The sequence below is a fragment of the Trachinotus anak genome, unplaced genomic scaffold, assembly GCF_046630095.1.
Source record: "Trachinotus anak isolate AG129_WGS33_773 ecotype Australia unplaced genomic scaffold, CSIRO_AGI_Tana_v1 ptg000004l, whole genome shotgun sequence".
In the NCBI taxonomy this organism is placed as follows: domain Eukaryota; kingdom Metazoa; phylum Chordata; class Actinopteri; order Carangiformes; family Carangidae; genus Trachinotus; species Trachinotus anak.
The window spans coordinates 9,943,029-9,960,981 of NW_027273855.1; the positions used below are offsets into that span (position 1 = coordinate 9,943,029).

A 17,953-nucleotide genomic window follows, 5' to 3' on the forward strand; every position below is an offset into this window, starting at 1 on the left:
GCAATCATCAACTGTCCCTCTCCAACCAACGCAATTTGTTTGCTTAAAGGAATACTCATACTTTTCAGCAAATAAAATGTTTGATCAACTTCCTGTTGTGCAATGAAGTGATTGGTAGTACATGTCATTTTGGAGTGAAATAAAGAGGTGAAACTGCTTTAAGTTCTGACTTAAGGCTTAGTGGTGCAGTGCAGCTCACATCTTCATTTTGAAACCTTATACATACAATCCCTTTAAAGGTCTTAATCTGGTCAGTTGTTCTGCTTTGTTGTGTAGATGTCACACAGCACCATTTAAAATGTCACATTTTTGCCACCTGGGCCAGCAGATTTTCTCACCCCTACCGCTCTGTTGTTGATCTGTGGCCTGCTGTGGGTGCTTGTGGTGACCCAGGATGCACAGAGCTGTGGGGGTTGTTGTCAGGGTGGGCCAGTCTCCCACAGGGGAGGTCAAGTCATTTCCTGCTCTGAGAGACCTCCGTCCCTCACAGCTGTCAGTGCAGTCAGAAGCCCACCTCCCACATCTGTAACCCCCCCCCCCCCCCCCCCCCCCCCCCCCAGCCTTTTTTTTCAAAGATCTGATGGATTGCTCTGAAGGAACTCCCTCATGCTGCTTCAAATGTCAGATAGACCATCAAAGTAGGACTGAAATCAAGGACCTCTTTTTATGATTTTGTTATGAGCTCAATTTGATTAAAGATGTGAAACTTCAAGCAGGAAATAACAGTGAGGACAAGATAAGAATTAACAGCAATAATAATCCCAGAAATATCAAGCTAGATAGGTAGAGCAAATCTGTTTCATATCTCCCAAGAAAATATCTCAGAAGATAAATGTCTGCCCACCACTCATTTAACAATGTCTCAAGCTGGAAAAGGAAAGGAAGTAGGTGTTAACATAATGTCCGTGTTCTATGGTAAATACATTTGTGTAGGTTGATGTGCTGACATGGTGACACAGGGAATTCTCTTATAGAGGAACCAGCTGTGTACAAACATGTAATAGCAATTAGAGCACTGTTACAGACTGCAGACAGACAAGCCTATGGCTATTTTCAAAGTATGGCTCAACCTATCTTATGTTTGAGTTTTACATACCTTTTAATCGTAATGCTGCCGTTTCTGTGAATCAATGCTAGAGGCTGTAACAAATAAAAGGAATTGTATCACAGTTATGTTTATGGGATACACACATTTAAAAGGTTTTGAATAGATGAGTAAACCCTTTAGTGAGGCACAAGAGCATCATCACCCAAATTTGGAATGAAGTTGTTGTAATTGTGAAAAAACAGAGAAATTATTAGGAAATTCTCAGGTCTAGTTTATTGCCCTCAGTTTTTTGCATCTCTGTTACCAACCACAGCTTCCTTCAATAGTCATGTTTCATGTTTTTATTCAAAGTAGACTCCCAAACAGAGTATATGTTTTATATATCTTTAGGATTTTTGACTGTAAATAATAAATAGGCTCACAAAAGTTATGATTAAGTGCTGAATCAGTACTAGAATGTATTGATGCTGTGTACAGAGTTCTGTGCAATTTGAAAAACACACACTTCATTTAATCTCTCTTAATTTAATGGATTTGCAGTTGGGTTTGACAAGTTGGAGGCGTCAGGAAGGAATCAGGCTTCTCAAATGACTGAGTGGGCTTCACACCATGGCCTTTGACCTCATCCCGTGAGAAGACAGCTCAGTTATCAAAGAACCAGCAGCCACTGGGAAGAAGGGGAGGATGGGCTGAAGAATTATGTTTCTGCTGCCTTTGATTGTTGGATAGCTCAGGAACGGCGCCAAGGGCCAAAAGAAAATACTTTCTGTGAAATCTATTCTGATACAAGACAGTTTTTCTTAAATTGCATGTATGGCATTACTGCTAATGCATCTTGTGAATAAAATGTAGTTACAAACTATAAATGTAGTTGGATTAGAGGTGGAAAACAGACACATAGAAACACATATCCAAACTAAAAGCTTTATGTGTGGTGGTGCTATCTCTGAAAAAGACAGAAAAGCAAGAGTTTTCTTTTCCAAGGGTGCCAACAGAGAAAGACAAAACTGAATCAGCAGGCAAAGAAGTGACAGAGGAAGTGGCAAGAATTAAAGTGATTTAAACTCTGTGACATCTGATTTCATGGTGACAGATTCAAAGAATGGCAGAGACCTAGGCATGAAAAGAGCAATTCTTTGCCCAGGATGCAGCACTGGAAGCCTGGGCAGCTTCCCTGCCCGTGATTTCAGGCCTCAATGTGGGCAGAGGGTCTGCAGGCCCAGCAGGATGCCTTCCGTAGTCCTGTGAAGTTGATCCCCAGTTATTAAGAGTTTCAGTTGAATTGAGGGAGGATAAAAGAGGGAGAAAAGAGGCTTTGCACTTTGCAGAGAAACTGTACATGGGCAATGAACTTGATCTTTTTATATTAATTCACTCTTAAGCAGCCAACTTGATCCCTTTCGTCAGAGTAAAATATATTATCTGTTGGCACTGACACATGTTTGTTCAACTGGCCATGGACATACTGCGTGTTCTTCATTTTGGGCAAATATTTGCTTGTTTTCACAGTTTTTGGAACTTGCTCTGGGGTCAAAGTCGATTTGAATCACCACATGACATACAGGATGACCTTTCAGGAGAGTAACAGAAAAAAGTCAAGTTTGGTAATGTAGTTGTTTGACTGCCCATTATTTACCTTTTGTGTGTGTACGTCATGTCTCTATTGTGCTGTGTATGGTCATGGGGGTGGAAGGGATACTGAGGCCAGATGTTTTCATAGCCCAGAGATTTCCTAAGAAAAAAAAAAACATGGTATGTTCTCTCTAAGCTGCTCCACATGACATAGCTCAGAGTCCTGAGGCATGACAAAGTCAATCTTCCTTTTTTCCTTACTCTATCTCTTACTCCCACCCTCCTCCCTTTACTTCTCTCACCTTACTTCTCAGCTCCATCATTTCCTGTTGAGTCATCGATAGAGGCAGACTGCACCATGTTTTACAGTTTACTGCTCCCCTCCTTGCTTTCCTCCTCCACTACCTTGTTCACAGATGGCTGCCTTGTAGGAAAAGCGAAGTGTGACATTGTAAAAGCCTCTGACAGATATTACTGAATGAAAGCAGGAGAGTCTGAGAAAGGTCAAACAGACGTAGGAGTCTCTTCCTGAAAACATGACTGATTCATGCAGTAAATGACTCGGAGGATCATAGGATTATTAGCCCTGCAGAAAATTCACCACATCACTCGCCACAGCATGTCACCAGTATATCAGCATCGGAAAAAAATACAACTTCAAGCAAAAAAAGGGGAACAAAAGACACAGTGAAAAAACAGAATTGGTTGGATTTCTTGGAAAATATTTCTGTATTGCTATTGGCTATTTCAGATTTATCCTAGTAGAATGGCAGGAAGTGATGCTGTGGTGAGGTAAGGCCTCGCGTAAACGTAGGCAGTGCATGCCTTTGTGTGAGGGAGGGTTAAGGGCAGGGCTCTGAGAAACGAAAGGGTTCTGTGGTGTACTGGTTGAGTCATTCAAAAATACAGCTGCTGACTCAGTTTGCAAACTTCTCCCAGAGCACGTCGCCAGTCTTTCTGGCATTTTATGTGTGTGTGTGTGTCTGTATGTGTGCGCCTGTGTGAGACCTGTTCTTGTGAGGATCAAATATCTTCATAAAGACAGGTTAAGTGAACTCTTTCAGGATTATTTTTATTATGCTGAAAAAGAGAGGTAAACATCATAAATTACTATACAGATTATATCAAATGGAAAATGAAGCATTGCCCAAAGAAGTGCCTATTCACACCACTGCTGCAATCCCATCCTGGCACCAGATCTTTTTTCTGTGATTCAAGCATTTCGTCATTTCTTCAGTTTTCTCCACACACCCTTCTTGCTTCAGTATTCTTATAACTGTGTCAGTCCATTATTTATACTCTTTTCCTTCTTCCTATGTCACTGTTTTGCACCAAACACACGAACAAATTCCTTGTATGTGAAAACCTACTTGGCAATAAAACTGATTCTGAATACAATGTGATCCACCTGGGAGTATGGACTCTGGGACCCACTGCAGAATTAGTCATCCTGGATGTGTTGCAAGGTCCAGGAATGGTGTGCTGTTGCTGACATTATTCTGTTCAGAGGGTAATTAAGAAAGACACCTCCCTCCATAATGGAATTTGATTGCCTGATAAAATTGTAGGAGCTATTTTACCTTAGTGTGATGCAATGTAAGTCATACAGTATGTAGTAGTCTGTGTATGCACGGTCACAGTAACTTTACTTGCTAGTTTAAATATAAGTACAGTAAGTAAATACAGTAAAACTGATGGTTGCATTTAATTTAGGCCAAAACTGAAAAAAAGAGCATTGGCTGACATCATAGGTATCTGCATGTTTAGACCTGCAACCAACAGCTGAATTTTACAACAACAAATATTAATTCTTCTAGTATTAGCTGCAATAATAAATTCAGAGCATTTTCAATTAGATTTTTATTTACTTTTAAGAAACAGAAAATAACTTCTCTGGATTTTTGATAACTTTCAGGAAAGCGATAATAGCTCTACTTGCTAACTGAAGTCAACTTTATCAAGGATAGTCAAGCACGATCAACTGCAGTTAAGTAATGTTTGTCCTTGGGCTAGCTTCCCACAAATGTGTACCTTATGATTTGAGATACATCCTTATCATAGCCACAAAGTTGTAATTTTATTGATTAACTAATTTAATTTACTTTCGTTTATTTAATTAATTTAAGTTCGTAAAACAATTCCGTAATTATTTAAGTAACTGCTGACGTTATTATTACTCTTGGGCACACTCCACAGCAATGTACGTCTGACATTACTAGCTATCTTGGAAAGAACAACTAACGGTTGTACTTGGTCGTGGTCGGTAATTATCTTAGCCGACTAACTTCATGCTAATTCAGGTAGTTAGCTAACTTGCTGAGTTTGGCTAAAGTTAATTAACGTTAACTAGCTGGCTAGCATCAGCTAGTTAGGTATTGCTTACTATTTGAACACTAGCGTAATGTTTATGTATTTAACCTAAGTGGTAACGTACAGATGTTACTAAGTTATCATTGCCTAACAACCATTGTTGGGTTAACGTTAGTTACAGTTTTAATCCAGCTAAAGTAATTATAAATTTCACTTTGTATTATCACCATCTTTAATTATCTGGTACAACCGTATTTTTTCTTTAGACTTAAGACAGACCTAAATTCAACATGAGTCAGCGAGCACCCGCTGTCAGAAGTCAACTATTTGGAGATTTTTGTAAGTTATGCATATATTCCTACAACTGCGTACAATGTTATATTGATCCTAAATTTATACATCAGACTCAACAACCAAATTATTAATTCCCAGTCTGAATCAATAACAGCAGCATTTTTGTGTGACAAATGTCTTACTTGAGGCTATGTTTCAAAAGTAATAGCTTGATTCACTATATTCTCTTTACCAAACCATCTGTCACACAACACCAGTAACAAAGATGCATTGATGCCTCTTTTCTATGTCCCAAATCAAATATATAATAGATTAAACTGTAGTTATGGAATGGGACATAGCTACATCATATTTTTAATGCAGCTCAAACAGACCTGAACAAACTGCAGCTGCAGCATGGCAGAGCAGAGGCAGCCAAGCGAGCATACACTGTGAAAACCCAGGGTCTCATCTATAGAGATAAGTAAGTGGCCTCATTCACCAGTTCTCACTCAGCTCATTTTATGATGATGTTTTGAGTCCATGCTAAAAACATAACAAACTGATATATGAAACTTAACAAATACATTTAAATAAATACAGTTAAATTGCTATAGTTATATAAACATTTATGTGTTCATAATAAAATGCTAATAGCAATCATAAATTTCTCTGTTTTTTATCATTGCATAAACAGTTGGTCAGAACTACTGCCATTTGTGTATAAAGGCTAGTTGCCAGATTGAAGCCTATTACTACCAAAATTAATGAGACTTAGGTAGCTTTTAAAGATGTTTTTTCTATGTTTTCTTATTGTTTTGCCAAACTTTGACTCTAGAAATACATTTGTGTCTTGATGTCGTCAGACAAGAGATCCAGAGGCTCCAGGATGAACATGAAGAACTTTTACGCAACCTCAAAGCCTCTCAGTCTCCTTGTAGCCGTTGGACTGATGCTAGCGTTGTTCAAAACCTTACTGCTTTGTTGACCTGTGAAGGCAAAACAGATGAAGAGCTGAGAGCCGAAAAAGGCAAAGTGGCATCTTTGAAAGATCAGGTAAAGTGTGTTTTCTTGAGGACCATACACAGAGTTCGGTAGGTTGAATTCCTCCTTATTTTCTTACTACACACACTTGTTGATTTTGTTTTCAGATTTTGAAATGGGAGAGGAAGTTGGCAGGACAGAAGACTGGTGGGGGAACTACACGCCATAGGTGGAAATCTGATAACAGTAACACTTGCTTATTAGAAAACAAACTGCACAGGGTTAGTGTTACACAGATAATCCACGTTCCCATTAACTGAAATTAGATGTCCACCAACTTCATATTTTTTTAAAGGTTGTGTTTTTTTTGTTATTCTCACTTCAACTAGTTTCTATTCTAGGGTCGCAAATACTTCAGTGAGCTGATGACTAAGAATGGACAGTTGAGGGAGGAGCTGAAGATACTGCAGGTGGAGAGGAAACATTTCCTACATGTTCAGTCTGGGCTGGAAAAGGTAGATTCAGTTAACATCAGTCAGTTCTTAAATTTGTATTTTGCTGCTGCTACATTTTACCAATACGTTCCAAGATCTACCATCTTACCAAGATGCAGCAGCTGGGGTAATACCAATGAAGGTTGCCAGAATGATGTTTCCATTCTTCTTACTTGTAAAGTTTCTTGAGATTACAGACATTTTTAGACTAAAATTATTTTACAACAGAAGATTAAACACAACCCATAACGCCAGGGAGTATTGGGAATAGTGCCAATCCAGACTTGGAGGTTGATAGTGGAGATGTTTTCATCCAGGGTGGCCAGTGAAGGGGTATTAAAAGGGTAATATTTTGAGACTGTAGATAGTTAATTCTCTTATCTCATCCAGGAGCTGCATGCAATTCGCAAGGATATTTGTAACCTGATGACTAAATGCACTGAAGCCTTTAATGCCAGGTAAACTATTTTGCAGCACTATGAAGATAGCTGCAATTTTTGAGACCTACTGTGTACAATTAGTAGATTACAGCACATATTCATATTTTACTCATTAGTTAAATGGAAGATGGATCTGACCAGAGACAAAAAATCTGTTGCACGCCGATTCACTTTTTTGAATAACAAAAGGGCAGATATTTCTAGTCAACCTTGCTTAAATGTATTCATATTTAATGGAGGACATTGAGTACTCTAATAACTAAAAAGAAATGCAGGAGAATATACTTTCTTTGCCAAAGTCATACATTTGACGTACACTTGCAAATGTCTGCTTACTTTTTACTAAATATACAGTTTACAGTTTACTTTTCATCGCTAACAGCTTAAAATCATGAAATACATCCACTATGTATAACTGTGTAATATGTTGTATATTTGGCTGCACGTAGTGTGAAGATCCAGGAAAAACAGAGGATGCTGATGGACCAGAATACTAAGGATATCAGTCATTACATCAAAGAAAGGAGCAGCCTGGAACAAGAAATCTCCCATTACTGCAACTTTGGGGCTTTCCTAGATCTGAAAGCTATTGTGCACGTCACCCAGGACATTGACCACAAAAAAGGTGACTATAAATGTTATGCTTTGAACACAAAATGCATTTTGGCTTGACTAAATTATTTCAAATCACTGAAGTAGGATAATGATTAGAATAAATACTCTCCAGCCTGCATATTAGAACAACCACTTACTGTCCTGTGACAACACCATGTCACCTATTTCAGGGAATTGAAATACCTCATATCCAATAGATTTTTGGTTTGAGCAATCAAAAAGACCTAGAGTACAAAGTTCTATCGCCCCGTTGTTCCCATAAAGAGTGGCACTATGTACTTAATTTACTGCTATGCCAAAGCTTCTTGGCAGCGTGTCTTGCTTATTTGGCTGACTTTTTCCATACTGCTATTAAATGCTACATCATTAGTGCTATGATACTCCACAGTATTTTAAGGTCTGCTAGCTCTAATTACAGACTGTTAAACACAACAGACCACTGTCACCCCAGTCCAGTGTTGACTTCAAATCAAATGTCTTGACTTCAAATCAAATAAACAAGTGACACCTAGTGTTCAAAAGATGTTACTTCTTCATGAACAAACAACTGGCAAAGAGAGGAGAGGAGAGGTTTTCTATAACTTATAATTTATTCTTGAGAACGCAACAGATTTGAACACTTATTAAAGGCTGGACAGTAATCTATATATAATTATTAATTATGTAAGTGATTGTTTAAATTGATGCTGATGACAATGTTACATTACAGTATGGCCCAACTATATATGTTCCTGTAATTTTAGTCCTGCTGAATTGTGTTGGCACATGTTTATAAATTGTCTTTATCTAATCATTTTGAATCAATATGCCATTTTAAATAATACATTTCTTTAGTAAGTCAGTAAACTGGATATGAAAAAATTGATCAACACAATCCCTTTGAGGACTTCTGTAACTCAAGACTAATTTTCCTAATTTTCCAATGTTGCTGTACACCATTCCCTATATAAAACAACTCTGGTGCAACTCTCATCCACTAGGCATGATAGGTAGAGTAAGTATCTTGTATGAGTTTTCCATATTTGTCCCTATAGTGGAGAAGTGCAAGCACCTGGGGTCTAAGGAATGGGCTCTAGAAGACTTTGAAGACTGTATCAAGAAAATCTTCAGAGAGACAGCGGAAAGCAACCTGGATAACCTAGTCAGGAGCTTCATACAAAGTATAGAAAAATTCTGTGGAGCATTAAACATTACTGAGACAATGGCAGTTGGGCATTTTATCAACAATCAGAATATGTTGTGATATATTTTCATCAGAGGAGGGGCAGAACTACACTTTACTGAACTTTGTCAACTATCAGCACAATGAAGCAGAGACCATTCGAAAGCAGATCTCTCAGGTTGGTGTTGTCTCTGTGTGTGTGTGGGTTAGTGTGTTGGTGAGAGAGGAAGACAGATAAAGAAGGAAATAAGATGTCATTGTGATTGTGCACTGTCTTCCATTATGCATTGGACTGAAAGCTTTGCGATGAGAGGGAGATTATTTCAGCTGAGGAGCAGCAGCAGCAGGAGCAGCAGCAGACTCTTCAGATGAGACTTTCCATCAAGCAAGAAGCTACTGAGCAACAGCTCATAGTTTATGAACAACGTATCCAGTTCATGGAAAAGCTTCTAAATCAGCTCAAAGAAGGTACAGCATAGGGCACTGCTGCATAACATTATCTCTTTGAGTGGGGAAATAGAAGCATGACAAACAATGGAATTTCTAATGCTATGTGACTGTCTAAAAATATAGATAATTGTGGAACAATTGTTGCTCTGTCAAATGATAAAAACCAAAGTTAGACAAATTATGTTGTAGCAGGCAAGTGTGTTTGTGGGTGAGCAGGTAAAAAAGTTCACCTTCCTTTCCAATTTGATTTCCCCATGTAAAAGAAAAACACCAATGTAGAGTTACGCTGGGTTTAAGCACCTGTGCAGAGGTAAAATCAGGCTGTACATGCTTATGTTAATTCATGCGAATTTTCTCTCTGTTGGGTAGCAATAGCAGCTGTTGTCCTGATAGCAGAATCATCAAACAAAAGTAGAGTACCTCTCATTAGCCCTACTGTACATGAATAAGTATTGAAAATAGCTTCTTACTTTGTAGACATTGAAGTTTCATCTAACAGTCTTAGATAAAATAAACATAATCACGTGTCTTGTAGAAATATTTAATTTATTTGTTTCTCACAACTCTTTTTACTAGGTGTCAATTCATTGCTTCAGATCAGCTATAACAGCTTGGTAATCGTCAACCAGTTGGGCTCCTCTAATGGAGTCCAGGATGACAATGTCACAGAGTACCTGAGAATGGTGGAGGACAAAGTCAATGAGCTTCTTACTCTGCAGTCCTATCTTCACTTCCAGAAAATCCAAAACCAGTGGGTATGTGGACATTAAACATTTTATCAGTGGAGAAACTGTCACAGCAGCCAGTACAGCCAGAGTACAGAGTTTCTTACCTGTCAATATTGCAAGCTTTATGGCCAACTACTGCCTCATGTTCTTCCCATTCACTGATACATCAGTGTCACTTGCAGGCCCCTGCCATACCATGCTCTCTGGTGTAGAACCAGAGAGCATGGTATGGTAGTCTGAAAGGCCACAGGAGGGTCATTCAGCAACTGCATATTTGTGAAAAGAAAATTAAAATGGAACAATGTGAACCTAGAAAGTGATGAAAATTCCCATCACTACTGCATGTAACTGCACTTTCTCATCTCCAGGACATTGACAGTCTCAGCGCCATTGCTGGCCAGCTCCTGGGAGTAACTCAGCCACCTGTCAACCTGACCACTTCTGCTGCAAGACATTCACCTGAGTAAGTGTGTTTTTTTAACTTGTGATCTGTCACAGGCAGGCCATTTTCTCTTCATCTCGATAGCTTTTTGATTTTATGTATGGTTAAATACAATCTCTGCACCTCAGTAACAACCAAGACTCACTGGAGTCAGTGCTGCTGGAAGCAAAGGAGCCAGTGAGCAGAGAGGATCTCCTGACACTGGTCAATAAGAGGGTGAGTACAGTTTACATAATCAAAATTAAATAAAAACAGAAAAAGATTTGTACAAATCAAATTGTAAACTGTATAATTTCTGTTTTTGAGATTATCAGATTATTTTGTGTATAGAAGTTATGAATCTCTGAGGTAGCCCACATGCAGTTTATCATTAATCTGTTGGAATGTAACTCTTCTATGCCTATGTATGAATGAAAGCAAAAGTTGTGAATACATAGCCTGCTTTTCAGTAACATCCCATTTTTAAATCCTTACTTTGCTTCTTTCCTGGCGTTATCATAGACATAACATAAAGGAGAGTTTTTTTCTAATATATCCCTCAGATTCAGAGGAAAAAGAAGACAGACTGATCTGATGTTTACAGTTGGTGCAACACAAAGCCATGAGTTTGAGAGTTGGTCTTATACAATATGATTTTTATTGAATGTTTATATAGATATATAATATGCAGCAAATCTTAAATGCAACAGTTAACAAAGAATAACACCGTCAGTAGTACTTATGCATTCATTAAATTAATTTCAGTGGAACTGAGGAAGTGTCTTCTCTTGAATAAAGGTTAATTAGTAGTTTAGCTCAATAGTAGTTTTTTACATTTAAGCCCTGAGATTTCATGAAGCTGTTCAGCAAACATTAATTCTGCACATTGACACAGGTTGGAAAAGCCATTAAGTTTATGGGATGACATTCAGAGACACATTAAGAGCAGACAGCAATTCAAAGTCAATTTAAATTACATAGATCCCCAACTTTTTGTCGAAATTATGAGAATACATGAACATTACTTGTTCAATACAGTGCCGTGACATTATGTTGAACAAAAAATTATCAAGCTCTTGACATAGTGCTTATAAAATTAAAAAAAATATATACAGGTTCACTCAGTCAGTCACACGGACTCAAACATACACAGTATTAAAATCCCTGAGCAATATGAACTAAATAATCAACATTAATACACTCCCAAGATCTGGCCTTCCATTCATCAGTCCAATCATTATTATGATTGTTATTATTAACTGTGTCTTTGATTATTCATATAATACATAGTATTTGATCCCTAAGGTGAGGTAATTTCCATGTCAAAGTGTTTTTCAGTCATCTAGCTTTTGCTAATGTCACCACAGTACACTACCCTGCCTTCCAGTCGTGAACGCTCAGCTTCAAACACCAGCAAATGGCTCAGCAGCGTCTCCTCAGAACCTGATCGGATCAGGGATGGATCTTTGTTCTGCATGCACAAACACACATACATACATGGCTGATCAACCAACATAGCCAGTGTTTCTGAATCTTATTCATCCATTAAATCCTGTGTCAGAGCCAGGTAGGAAAATGTAAATACAGTGAATATTCATCATCTGTGCTTATCCCACACATGTGCAGCTACAAGTATAACTGTTCATAAAAGATTCAAAACAAAGCTGTTCATATACTGCAACAACCAAAGAAGTTGATTCTAGTGTGGGGGGCCAAGGAGAAATAAAACTGGGAGAATAGAGAAAACTATACATCAACAAAATGAAAAAATAATATTTAAGAGGACTCACCGCCACCGCAGAAATAAAGGCATCTATAAGGTGGTAGTCTGCTCCGCCATGGCCACTCATGCCAAACTGCCAGGGGATACTAGTTTGCGCTCTGTGCTTTGTGGACCTCTGGGTCAGAAAGTCAAACACACATACCTCATGGCCATCATAGGACAGTTCCCCCTGTGAAGATACGCTTGATTATACACAGGCGGGTGACAAATTATAGGAAAAAACAAAAAATGACTGGAGAAACAGGATGACAATGCCCCCATTTATAGGGCCAACGGGTCACGGAATGGTTTGATGAGTATGAAAATGATGTGAATCACATGCTATGGCCTTCACAGTCACCAAATCCCAACCCAATTGAACACCTATGGTAGATTTTGAACCAAGTGTTAGATAGCATTCTCCACCACATCATAAAAAACACCAAATGAGGGAATATGTTTTGGATGAAATGTTTTCAGGAGGAGCACTGAAGCTATTCTGGTGGTATGTGGTGGCCCAACACCTTAAACATCATGTTGGTTTTTCCTATAATTTGTCACCCATTGTAGGTACTGTAGCATATGACTAATGCAGCCATCTTTGGAGTACAGTGATAAGCTAGTTAATATACATTAGTTTGGTTGGTCAACTGATGATACAATAGCTGGTCTTTAATGCTGCATTATGATGGTCAACTGTGTTTGGCCTCAGTGAAATCAACACTACCTGACACTGAATTGATACCTAGTCATTGAATCCACACACTGATGACTTTCTTTCTCAAAGGTGATTGACAACATATCAATTAGTTATGTGAAAATGCACACTTGAGTTCATTTTAGGTCAGTGGCTGTGTGCAAGGTTGGGGAGGGCACTTTCTTGTTTCAATGTGACAGTGCCCCTGGACAAGTGTGGTTCATATAGCAAGATTTTTTTCTAGTTTGGCATGAAAGAACTTGACTAGCCTGCACAGAGCCCTGACCTCAACCCTCCTGGTTACTTTTGGGATGATGATGATGATAACTGCAGTGACAACTTCGAGCCAGGCCCAACATCAGTGCCCAACCTCACTAATGCACTTAAGGCTGAATGGGAGCAAATCCTGGCAGCCAGGTTCCAAAATCCAGTGGAAAGCCTTCCCATAAGAGTTTAGGCTTTTAGGTTAGCCGCATTTTGGATACTCATGATATTTGAATGACATGGATGTAATGTTATGGTGTACTCTCAGTTTTGACTATATTGTGAATGTGGTCAACACCATGAAATATCTATCATCTGAAAAAATTAGAATGCTTTTCCTTTTCCTTCCTGCAATCCTCATTCCTTCCAGTCCTACCTTGCTGCCATAGATGGTTGTTTTTCGCTTGCACACCTCCTCAGTGAAGGCTACCATGGAAAAGGCTGCAGTCAGGCCCCCTTCAAACTCCATGTTGACAACCTGGGCAAACACAACAGACAAACAAGACAAAAGGTGTCATGCTTCTAAACATAAATAATGACTTCAAATAATGTTAGCTTAAGCGCCATAAATATAGTATATTTAAAGTGAAGTAAATTATGAATTTTCTGTTTAAATAACTTTGAAAAAGGAAAAATATCTCCAAGTTGTTGGACAGAAAAAAAAAAAGAAAAAAATATTACACAAGCACTCGACAATGCCAATTTTGAAAACTGGAAAGGATGTAAATAAACGGCAGCATAAGCAATAGTGCAAAAATAATTTTTGGATTTATGTTTGAGTTTTATTTAAGCAGGAACAAAACTTAATGGGTTAGGAAGGGATAGTATGTTGTGCCATGGTGATTATTCCTGAATGTGCTACAAAACCAGTGTTTTCTAACCTGGTTACTGCAGACATCGTTGTCACACTCGTACACACAGCGGCCATATGGTCCGGTCCACAGTGCCTCCGTTACTGACTCGATGTCTGGCAAGGAGTTCGGACATATGACTGATACAGGCCAGCCAGTGTGACCCTAGCATACATACATAAACACAGTACATATAAAATTATGAATAAGTATATTGTATACAGATGGTGAAATATAATAGATGGTGAAAATAATGTGATGAAATGTCAACCTGTTTCACTCTGTCCAGGTAGATTTTGCGTGCCGAGTATGGACAGTCTTTTTCTACTGAACAATCCAGGCAGCGATCTGCGGCGCCTTTTGGCTGACAAATAACACATAATGTCATATTTATTAATCATCCTCAGTATAGACATTTCTGTTGGCAGCAGTGCAGAGAACTGTCTGATAAAATACGACTTAATGATACAAAAACACAACTCAGTAAAGGATTTAAGTGTTGTGAGGTAATGTTCCGTTTCACAAAGCAATCATAACTCTTCAGTAAAAGGATTAATTTGTAAAAACCTGAAACAGAATAGGATCAGAAAACAGTTTGTTCCTATCTGTTGTGTCACATACTGTGAACAGACCACATACCTTGTTGTCTTTTTTAAAGTGGCTGACAGATCCAAATGATGACACTTTCACACACCTACAATGTACAAACTGTGTTAATGGTTAATCTTAGGAAAATAATAAACAATCTCAACGACCTGACAACACAGAGACTGCAGCCCAACAAAACCACCATGGGTCTAGTTTTTCTAGTATTGTTTGGATAAAGGCATCTGACAGACTTGATACTCTTGATATCATCCAGCTGACAAGCAAACTTATTTATTTTAGCGGTGACTGCATATCATTCTGCACAGTATGTCTAAACCTTAGACAAACCTGGAGTTGATCATTGACTACTGTTTACGGTTTACCTCCGTGCTCCAGCCCAGTTATGTATTAGGTCAATGTCATGGCACGACTTTGCCAAAAGAACAAAAGAGCTCTCAGCTTCATTCCTCCAGTTTCCGCGAACAAATGAGTGAGCAAAGTGATAAAAGCCAACCTAGAAAAAGAGGTTGATGCTGCATTTAAACATTTGGTCTTAACATACTATATAAATGTAGCATTGTATTAATTTCATAGGTACATAATCGCTACAAAATCTAAGTACATGTAAGTTTGAATTGAAACAACATCAGGTTCTTGAATTTATGAAGATCTTTGTATTATAATAAATTGTATCTGTAGCCTTGACAGTTATTTATTTGGATTTAAGGAAATTCATGAAGAAAAGACAAGAATATGCTACTGTTAAATTAATAGGGTTGATGAGGAGCCCTAATGATTTACAATATTATGTTGATATTTTATTATGTTGTTTTTCCCCTCCCATTCTGTTTGCATTCTTACCGGCTCAAGGTGCTGAATATGGATCACATCACCTATTACTCCAGCATCTATCAGCTCCTAGAAAAAAATTGCTTCTTTTAATTTTCAAACCAAACCTTATTAAAACACAATTACAGGTTTGCTGCTGTCAGATTTTCTAAACCAAGAGGTACTGAGCACTTTATTAACTCAAATGATTTGACTGAACACAAGTAAAGGACACGTGGCATTTTCACTTGAGGTAAGTACTTTTACTCCCATAGGAAATCCAACTTAGCGAAACTGAAGTTAAACAACACTCTTTTTGCTGATTGCTCTTGATAGGACAGGTGCTGTGAGTGTGTTGTTCACTTGAATGTGTTCACCTTTATCTTGTGGATGATGGGATCATAACGAAGAACATGACCCACTGACAGCATCACACCACTCTGAGTGCAAGCCTCCACAATTGCTGTGCAGTCTTCAGCAGTTGTCTAAAGTCATGTGAACACATTAATGTGCGAGTAGGGCGTGGGTGTCACACAAACACAATCACAAAAAGAAACAAAAAATCGAGGGGAGAGTTTAGCATTTCAGAAACTGACAAATGAGGATGAAACTATATTTTCCCAAAGTGCAAGAAATTACTTTAAAATCTATCTGTGGGATCATTAACACCTGGATCAAAGTTAAAGTTATGCTCTCTGTTAAGATGCTTTATGTTAAGTTTGTCATTACAAAACACTCACTGCCATTGGTTTCTCCAGCAGTATATGGTAGCCCTTCTTTGCAAAGGCCACAGCAGGTTCCTGGAGAAGACAAACCTTTTAATAGGATGATTAGCCAAGAAACAATGACAAAGTTTGTAAATTGACCATTTTCACACCAATAATAAAGGGAGACTCTAGGGCAGTGGGTGGACATTACTGATGACATGTGAGATATGGAAAGACTTATATGTTCTGAGAATTCAGTAACTGAAGTTTAATGAAAAATGGGTAATAATGACTGAGATGCCTTAAGTTGTATCAGTATGTTGTATACCACACTGATGCAAATTTTGGTGTTTCTTATGCAATTAACAAATAAATTAGAAACAAATTACTCAAACACACACACAATATACACAGACATTGTTTACCTTGTGAAGGCAGTCTGGAGTACAAATTAAGACACCATCTGCAAACTTCTCTCTCTCAACTATACTGTGCCAGTCTAGTTTGAAAAGAAAAGGTATTCAATAATTTAGAATGAAGCAGACAATAACAAACAATAAAATGCATCTTTTCCTTTTGCTGCTCACCATCAAATGTGTTTTCATCTGTAATTTTGTGTTTCTGTTGAAGTTTAGTGCGTGCAAACTTCCTAGGATCAGCAACTCCAACAACCTGAAATGGTGACATGAGAGTAAACAAAGTGGACATAACAAGTGCTCTGTTACAACATTACAACTTAATACCTGGGCCATGGTGGAAAATGACTTAGAGATAACATATGGATGATATTTTTTCAAGTATCAATACAGCAGAGAAAAAAATGTATGAGCCAAATGAACGAAAAGGCTCATGAAAGCAATACCAGGGCACACAGGGAACTACTTAATTCACTGCACTTTTTCAACCTATATTGTTACCGAAAACATGGATTTGATTTGAGGTTCTTCTCCTACTGTGACATGAACTTGTCTATGTTTCTTTCATTGGTATCTTTTCAACGACCTTCTCTTTGCCTCAGAGCAACTTTCTGGTGTAAGAGTATGTTGTGTATGTTTCATAGGTACTGTCAATAAAAACACAGTCCACTCCAAAAAATTAAATAAATAAAAATAAAAAATCTGTCCACTGAATTGCCTTCTTTGTTGACAACAAAGGGCAATCTCTCCTGACCTTCATGCGTTCAGGATGGATGGATGCAAACTTGGAGTAGATCTCCCCTCGACAGCCAGCTCCCACCACGATGACACGGACAGGCGAAGTCATTTTGGCACCCTGTGAACTTAAACACAAAGCCTGTAGACACCGCTTACACATCGCCTGAGAAAAAAGTGTTGGAAAAAAGACTCCTCCGTCTCAGGTGATCGTCCCCTCGACATCATACTTCCCACAATCTGGGTTACTATTCACTACAGCTACCATTCAGGAATAGGTTTAAACACCACTTTATTCATACCGGTTAAAATTAAGAGAGTAGGTATTCCACTAAAATGTGTTTAAGAGAGTTTCTGGTAAATAATACATCTCAGTCAGGGTTGTTAAGCTCCATACCTGTTTTGTCCCATACGGCTGTCAGAACCTTCTGCGTTGATCAAATGTTGACCAGCCACGACAATGAACCACGGTCCACGTAACACACACACACACCACCATCAACACAGCACACAGACACAAACAGCGAATGACAACCAGCAGCGGTTCACTTCCTCGAGCAATAAAGCCAACCGTGAAACAGTCAGAGAGTTCGCTACCGCCCCCTACA

General features: G+C 38.4%; 2 protein-coding genes across 6 annotated transcripts; one reads left to right on the plus strand and one right to left on the minus strand.

The window, feature by feature from the left end:
• The first annotated feature begins 3,991 nt into the window (after window positions 1-3,991).
• Window positions 3,992-11,200, plus strand: LOC139620334 (outer dynein arm-docking complex subunit 1-like). 3 transcript variants are annotated; one of them, XM_071475725.1, is made up of 15 exons: window positions 3,992-4,820; window positions 5,197-5,269; window positions 5,588-5,687; window positions 6,070-6,259; window positions 6,355-6,468; window positions 6,589-6,702; window positions 7,072-7,139; window positions 7,571-7,746; window positions 8,771-8,896; window positions 8,994-9,076; window positions 9,198-9,366; window positions 9,925-10,103; window positions 10,445-10,539; window positions 10,647-10,734; window positions 11,061-11,200. In XM_071475725.1, exons 2-15 carry the CDS (start codon window positions 5,221-5,223, stop codon window positions 11,085-11,087), a joined length of 1,578 nt encoding a protein of 525 aa, XP_071331826.1. In that variant the 5' UTR covers window positions 3,992-4,820; window positions 5,197-5,220; the 3' UTR covers window positions 11,088-11,200. The 3 variants fall into 3 exon arrangements, with proteins under 3 accessions (XP_071331826.1, XP_071331825.1, XP_071331827.1); XM_071475724.1 differs by having other exon boundaries at window positions 3,993-4,920; XM_071475726.1 differs by having other exon boundaries at window positions 3,993-4,606.
• On the minus strand, window positions 11,133-17,898 carry LOC139620336 (putative oxidoreductase YteT). 3 transcript variants are annotated; one of them, XR_011690809.1, is made up of 15 exons: window positions 17,743-17,898; window positions 17,365-17,473; window positions 16,782-16,866; window positions 16,620-16,693; window positions 16,228-16,287; window positions 15,865-15,972; window positions 15,521-15,577; window positions 15,043-15,173; window positions 14,711-14,765; window positions 14,343-14,435; window positions 14,102-14,236; window positions 13,597-13,698; window positions 12,288-12,449; window positions 11,332-11,968; window positions 11,133-11,279 (listed from the first exon to the last, which is right to left on the minus strand). XR_011690809.1 is itself a non-coding variant. In XM_071475727.1 (14 exons), exons 1-14 carry the CDS (start codon window positions 17,754-17,756, stop codon window positions 11,840-11,842), a joined length of 1,314 nt encoding a protein of 437 aa, XP_071331828.1. In that variant the 5' UTR covers window positions 17,757-17,898; the 3' UTR covers window positions 11,133-11,839. The 3 variants fall into 3 exon arrangements, 2 of the variants coding, with proteins under 2 accessions (XP_071331828.1, XP_071331829.1); XM_071475727.1 differs by having other exon boundaries at window positions 11,133-11,968; XM_071475728.1 differs by having other exon boundaries at window positions 11,133-11,968; window positions 17,365-17,466; window positions 17,743-17,874.
• Between the last annotated feature and the right edge of the window lie 55 nt (window positions 17,899-17,953).